The following is a 7,525-nucleotide window of genomic DNA, read 5'->3' on the forward strand; positions in this document are numbered from 1 at the left end:
CCACAGTCCCTTCCTCTCCTCTTATATATTAAAAACATATACATAGGTTACCTCAAATGATAGTTGGAGAGGAATATACAATACTTCACAGGTTATTAGTTGAGAAGTCTTTTGCTTAGGTATAATCTGGTAATAATCAGGCCTCCAGGTGATACAGATTCTGCCATTGTAATGATAATCCAGGTTTGTTACAAACTTCCGCCCAGCAAATATCTTATCTGCTAATTGACCCATCTTTTCTTTTTTAACTTTTGTTTCCAGCATACCTATCAATCCTACTCTTTCCTCATTGCAAAGGAGTTTAATCTTCTTTTTATTATTAGGAGCATTAAGCCCCCTAATGTTCCAACTTAGTAGACTAACCATCCCCATTATGAGGGATACTTAGACCACCCACACTGCTTCCTTCTCCCCTCTCCTTGGATAGGTTGAGGCCCTCCTGCTTATTAAGAATCTGGAATGAATTGGATTTCTCCATTTGTTCCTTCTGCCTTGCCACAGTCTTGCCATATTTATTAGGTATTTGCCAACCTTGTTCTGCATTTTCCCCCTTTGTTACCACCTGATCCTTTGCTACATATTGCTGTATTTTTCCTAGAGTTCTTTGTCCTGTAGTAATCCTTATGGGATTTGAATTTGTTTTCTGAGTTTCATGGTTCTTCTCACTTTGCACTTGACCTTGCTTCTCCACCTGAGTGTCTGTTGTCTGTTCTTTGTTCATTTGTTCATTCTTTGGAGCTTTCTTCTTTAGTCTGCATACGCCTTCTTCATGCCCATACTTTAAGCAATGAGCACAAAGAGTTGGCTTCCAATCATAGCTAACTCTTTGCTCTATTAGCTTGCCCTTCTCATTCCTAAACATCACCACATCAGGTAGTTTAGTATCCATTTCAACCTCCACTAACAGTCGAGCAAAGTTCAGCCCAATCTTTTTTTCTGTATTTTGGTCAACCATTAGGGGTTTGCCAACCAGACTTCCTATCTTACTTAGCCCTTTTGGATTCCAATATTTGAAGTCCAATGCTGGCAATTTGATCCAAATTGGTACTGTAAGGAGATCCTCACGAGTAAACTCCAAATCGGATGTCCAAGCTTTGACAATGAGAGGTTTGTTGTCAAAGTGATAGAAGCCACCCTGAATTACCTCATGTTTTCCTATTGCAATGTCAAAACGTACAAAAATTACCCCATTTTTTAACATTGCTATTCTATCTATACCATGTTTACCCCACAACCTCTGTATGTAGCCTTGAATTACATCAAACGGTGGATGAGCCCTAAGTACATAGCAAATCATGGCATTTCCCAGTAATCAATTTCTGTGCTAATGTCATCCAGCTCAATTTCAACAAGAGTAGACTCACCTATTGATTTAGGTTGTACAAACTCTAATTTATACCCAGCATTTGATATTTTTGTGATATTAAAGTTGTCCCACACTGAGCTCTTTTTACCCTGCACTTGAGTCATCGCATCGACCTCATCTGCCCATGATTACCTTCCATTACTCACATGCAACGTTGGATTGCTGCTTGTTGATGCTTGCTAGACCTCATTCCATACATGAATTGCTTCAATTTGCTCGAGTTTCTTATTTTCCAGTATTTTTGGTACCATTTCAGTGACATTAGGGCTCGATTGCTTACTTCCAGAATTTTCAGTTATTGCTATCCTTCCTTTGGTTCCTCGTTGAGCATTACTTTCTGAATCAGCTGCCTCCTTCGTCATTAATGCTTTCTGAGATGGAATACGAGCTCTCTTACCCATGGTAGGCGCATGTTAAGCTAAGTGACATTAGAGCTCTCTTACAGAGAGAGAAGATTCCCCTAAGTTTTTTCTATTTTTCTTTTTTTTTCTTCTTCTAATAACTTTAAGAAATACTTTATATGGAATCCATCTACATGAGAGTTGAAAGAATTTTAAAAAGCTGCCCTTTTCGCCAAGGGATATACCTCGTTCATATCCTTGGGCTTGTGGTTTTGGTTATAATGAGTGTCAAAATGATTACAAAGCTGTAGTGATTGCGAGAAATAAAGATATAAATGGCTCAAATGGATGTATGGGTAATGAAGGAGTATGGACTTGCAGAGAACGCAGACTCAGGATTTGAGCAGGGGCACCACTTTAAAAATTAAAAATTAAATAAAAAAATTATGCATTGTAGGAACCCAGATTCGAACCTAGGTCATCAAGAGAGTGAAGGTAACAACTCCTCTGTCCAGATTTTACCATTTTAAGGGGCAGCATAAAATATTTAAAGGGCCTTCACTGTATATATAGATATATATGAAATATATATATACAGTCTTTTTTTCGAAGCTATCGAGTTCCGGTGATCCCACCCTGCTTGCAGAGTCGTGGACTATGGTAGAGTGACGGAATTTTACTGCAGAAAAATCCAAGTTTTGTGTTGTATAATTCAAAGCATGGTAGTTTCAAACATACTAAGATTCAGGTCGATTTTAATGTTCGAAGTCAAGTTAATCCTTATGCTGAAAGCCTTGTTTTGCCAAATTTTGTGGAGGAATTTGAAAAAGAGCAAAAATTTCACATGAAGTAATCAGTGCATAATTTTGGACAGAGGCAGGCAACTGCACTCCTCTGTTTCAACAGTTTTTACTGGACTTTCTTTTTTGGTTTCTATTGTCAATTGTATTGTGTTAATCTATGGGGTTACTCTTTGTTTGAGTCACCTCTTTTCAGTGCTTAGCTTAAAATCTTGAACATCATTTCTTGCATCAATTCTGGCAAAAATGAACTGAGGAAGGACATTATTATAGTACACATCCCAGTATATATTTTCAAGAAAATATCTTGTCTATCTCAGCTCTAAAAGCTCAGGGTATATGCTTCACCTAACTTAGGTTGCGCTTTAGTGTAGGCAAGCCACTAAGGCGCACGCCTCGTTGCCAATAACTTCTATCTTGAATAGAGTGGTACAAAATAATAAATATAATTGGCTAAAAGATATTATTAATTTTAGGAAAATCATAATGAATTAACTTGTTACTTTTTTCCTTGCATTGCATATATACCTTTATTTTTTTCTTCGTTGCACTTTTTTTAACCAAACGTCACACTTTAATTGCGCTTAAAGCCCTAATAGACTTGAAGCTCTTTTTCATGCTTTTCGACTTTGACAACACTGGTCTATCTTTACATTTTTCGTGAATCTTAAAAGAAAATTATTTAAATTTGGCATACTTATATACAAATACGTAAAACAAACACTTAAGCTACAACACTAATAAAAACGCAGTCAGTACAAAGCATCCCACGTTCAAGCTGCATTATAAGGGGTGTGATGTAGACACTCTACCTTAATGCAAGACTTATTGGTTGTTTCCACACTTCGGACTCGTAACATATAGGTCACACAGAGACAACTTTATCGTTGTTCCAAAATTTCTCAGCAAGCTACATCACTAATAAAGGATAAAAATTTACCCGCACCTGGTATAGAATCACTTTTCTTCAAGGATTTTAAGATGCTCGAGAGTTGAGACAAGCACATGTAAAGTTAAATACTATAGTGATATTGTTTTAATCGGCCGTGATTTTTTTCTTATGCGAGAAAAGTTTTCCACCGAAAGTATTGATGTTGTTTGTTCCTTTATTATGTTGTTTGTATTCCGCACGTTCTAACAAGAATCTGGCAGCTAAAATATCTAAATATATAACTGAAAACTTTGACCGAGAAAAGCTGAGATTAGTTTAGGATTTTGAGTATATGGGTGCAAAACTAAAAAAAGAAGGAAAAAATATATTGAGTGGGAATTGATCCCTATTCATTTTGGTAAAAAATTTAACCTTCAACCAAGTACACCATTTAGCCTTCTTAGAACATGGGTGCCTAGAGTTAATATTATACCAATTTTAAAAAATATGTATATAAAATATCTTATTTTACGGAAAGACTACGGATTCATGCGCCCCATAATTTTCCCCTTAAATCCGCCCATGAGAGAAGTAACAATCACAACGTACAACAAATTCACATGAACTACAGAGAAAACAGAAAACCATAGTGTCTTTGCGCCTTGATATTTCCAACTTAATCATATGTGACAAAAGACTTATTTCAAGAAAACAAACTGATGGGAAAACTTAAATTTGAAGTTCTTAAGTATTTAGGATCTAACCTGAAAAATACAAATTAATGAACTTTATAAATGAATAACTGCATTCATTTTGCAATAGAATAAACTACATCACCAATCTAATAAAAAATAATATTTCTCCTTCTCTAGAAGGTTCCGTGTTGTAAGCTCCCAATTTTCGAGTTCCACAGGATGCCACACATCATTCTCCCAATCAAGTTTGTATGCTTTTACTTCTTTTAATGGACTGTGCCAAGGCTTGCTTCCATGAGAAGTAGAATGACTCAAATTCTTCATATACATTAAACGATCAATGAAACATATAATCATAACGGCAGTTGAGGATAGGTTGATTCTTCTAGGATGACAACACCATAGCAAAGCATCTACAACTATTGGGCAACCCTTGGACGACTCTATATCTACGTCTAGAATGTCCACTTTGGGGACAACAACTCTATGATGCAACTTAAATTTTTTCATGTTGATTTCCTTGCATTTGAAAAAGATAAGTGAAACCTGAGACCAAGATATCGAATTTGATAGAAACTTCGCCAACTTATAAAACCATGAAGCATTAAAATTGTTGTCGCAGTAAAAAATGATTTTTGAGTGCTTCAATTGGCTCGACTCTCTTGTAATTTTAAGTTCAGGAATTTTATCTCCTGTATACTCAAGTGATACCAAATTTGAAGCATCAATCTCCCCTATGCCCTTCCAAGCCGTAATCTTCAACTCCTTTAGGGATTCACTCCCGCAAATGTTAAACCTTTTCCACCCTTTAGAAACGTTAACTAATATCAAAGTCTCAAGCAATTGAGATTTAGAGAAAAGGGTTTCGAGAAATTCATTAGATATCGTCATACCTGATAGTTCTAAAGATTTCAGATTCTGCCACTCAACAATATCCAATTCTTCTAAAGAATAACCAGAAAATAACAAGTGTTCAAGAGATGGTGCTTGAATTTTAGCACGTTGCTTTCTAAGTGTCTTAATGGAAACTGACTTGACTCGTTGAAGATTCCGCACCTCAATCTTTTCTAACCCAGTACAATGCTCAATGAAGAAATTGACAATCAAGGGACAACTAGTGAGTAGAGTCTGAAGCATGTTATCGTTTAAACAGACATCACAAAGAGAAAGCTTTCTCAACGAATAGCAGTTGGCCACACCACCAGATAATGAACCGCCCATCAGAGCACAACCCCACAAAGCCAATTCTCTTAAAGATTTTGCTGCCAAGATTGTGAAAATAGGCAAAGGATATAATGAAGATCTAACATCTATATACTCTATATCTTTTACACCATTATGAAGTACGATGTCTAGCCACTTATCAATCAGAGGGAAAAGTTCTATAAAACCAGAGATTGAAAAAGCTTTTAAAAATTCAAACTTTTCTATATGGATTTTGCTGTCCCTATATCTTTCCATGATTATATCCAGTATTTTCATCTCGTCGCAATCTTGAGCTTTCAATTCCAATTTGGGATGAGTCAACCAGCCTTGTAACCATGTTTTTGAGAGAATACTCATCTTGGCTGCTTCTTTAAAGCTAAGGCAAGAGACTATTTTGTGAACGAGGCAATCAGGCAATACTTCCATTGTCGTTGTCGCCATGGTCGAAGGAACTCTTAAGAAACCCTAATCTGCGGGTCAAGTTATATACGATTGGTAACTATTATTCACTCTTTTATTTTTTTCAAATTATTTTTTAGTAAATTCATAATATAAATCAAGAAATATATTGTAATACTATTAAAAAAGTAAAAATATTATAGACAACGACTGATAAAACTTGAGGGTATAATAGTTATTTTAAAACTGCAATTGAGTTTGAAGAAAGAAAGAAATAGAATGTCAAGCCATCACCGATTACGTATCCACTTTGGTTGTGAAATTGGCTCACCTTAGAGCCCGTTTGGACATAAAAAAAATTTCTTTTTTTTTTTTCAAAAAAAAATTCAATTTTTACGAAATCAGCTTTTGTTCGTAAAATTTTCAATTTTCACTTTAAAATACATTTTGAAAATTTTTGAAAATTTGAAAAATTTCAAAAAGTTATTTTTCAAATTTTCACTCAAATCACTCACAAAACTTCAAAAATAACCCAAAATTATATTCATGTCCAAACACAACTCTAAATTTCAAATACCATTTTCATTTGAAAAAAGTTTTCTCCCCTATTTTAGAATTTTACAATTCTTATGTCCAAATGCCCACTTAATGTCTGTGTAAAAAGTTCAACAAAAAACTCAAGAACTAAATCTTAGGAATTGTTTGATTGATTGTATTGACATAACTAAACGTACGTAGCATAAAATTTTATATAAAATAGGAAAAAGGGTCGGATATATCCCTGTACTATTAAAAATAGTATACATTTACCCTCCATTATACTTTACGTCTAAATACGCCCCTACCGTTAATAAAGTAAACAAAAATACCCATATTACTAACGGTGATCCACATCACTATTGAAATTACACATGGCCTGACACTTGGGTGAGGTGGACGCCACCCCATGCCACTTTATCATCCTCTCCCTTTCTCCCCCACGCATTCCCTTATTCTTCTCTCTCTACTCACCAGACCTGCCCAACCCCTCTCCCGGCCACACTTTCTCTCTCTATCACAACCTTCTTCCTCCTTCATAATATTTTTGTCATAATCCATCAAAGTTGAAAATTTTGAACAAACTTGTCTTTCTTATAACTCATCAAAGTGCTCAATTCTAAAAACAATAGGCAATCTTGATAAATTGGCTCTATTGAAGTTAGTTTACTCTAACCCTCTGTTTGGATCATTGTTACCTATTGTTTTATAATGTATTATATCGTATCATTTTATGAATTCAACGTTTGGATAGATTGTATTGTTTGCTATTGTTAAATAATATTTTACTATTTAGTTTGACTGTATCGTACTGTACTGTAACTGATAAATTTACTAAAATACCCTCAATTGTTTAAATATTAAATTTATCAAGAATTACGCATAAAAATAATTTTAAGAAAATCTCTTTCTACTAATTTATCACCAAATATGTCTTATAAAGAAATTAAGTAATTAACTTCATGCAAATTCTAAAAGAATTAGTGCAACAAGTTAATAATATTAAAAACAATAATAAGTACACTCCTAAAAACTAGATCATAATAATAAAACAAAAACAAAATGTTAAAGAACTATGATAAAGAAAGGAACGAGAATTGGCAGAACAAAGATAATTAGCAGTGTTTTAAAAGGCGTTTTCGGAGCGAGCCCCGGAGCGAGGAGCACCAAAAACGCCCTGGGGGGACGGTGTGGGGCGAAAGTCTCAAGAGGCGTACGCCCAGCAATTCAGACGTACTCCCGGGCATTTGGGGCGTACTCCCGGGCGTTCGGGGAGCTTTTTTTGTGAGGCGTAAGCCCTAGAGGTTTTT

The 7,525-nt window shown here is 35.1% G+C and overlaps 1 protein-coding gene across 1 annotated transcript; it reads right to left on the reverse strand.

The window, feature by feature from the left end:
- Positions 1–4,211: 4,211 nt before the first annotated feature.
- Positions 4,212–5,720, reverse strand: LOC138898385 (F-box/LRR-repeat protein At3g58900-like). The gene has a single exon (XM_070184447.1). The coding sequence runs from the start codon at positions 5,718–5,720 to the stop codon at positions 4,212–4,214; it is 1,509 nt and encodes a 502-aa protein (XP_070040548.1).
- Between the last annotated feature and the right edge of the window lie 1,805 nt (positions 5,721–7,525).

The sequence above is a fragment of the Nicotiana tomentosiformis genome, chromosome 9, assembly GCF_000390325.3.
Source record: "Nicotiana tomentosiformis chromosome 9, ASM39032v3, whole genome shotgun sequence".
Classification (NCBI taxonomy): Eukaryota; Viridiplantae; Streptophyta; class Magnoliopsida; order Solanales; family Solanaceae; genus Nicotiana; species Nicotiana tomentosiformis.

Bases quoted from the DNA above. Each gene is read 5' to 3' on its own strand.
- LOC138898385 (XM_070184447.1), bottom strand. From the start codon at position 5,720: ATGGCGACAACGACAATGGAAGTATTGCCTGATTGCCTCGTTCACAAA.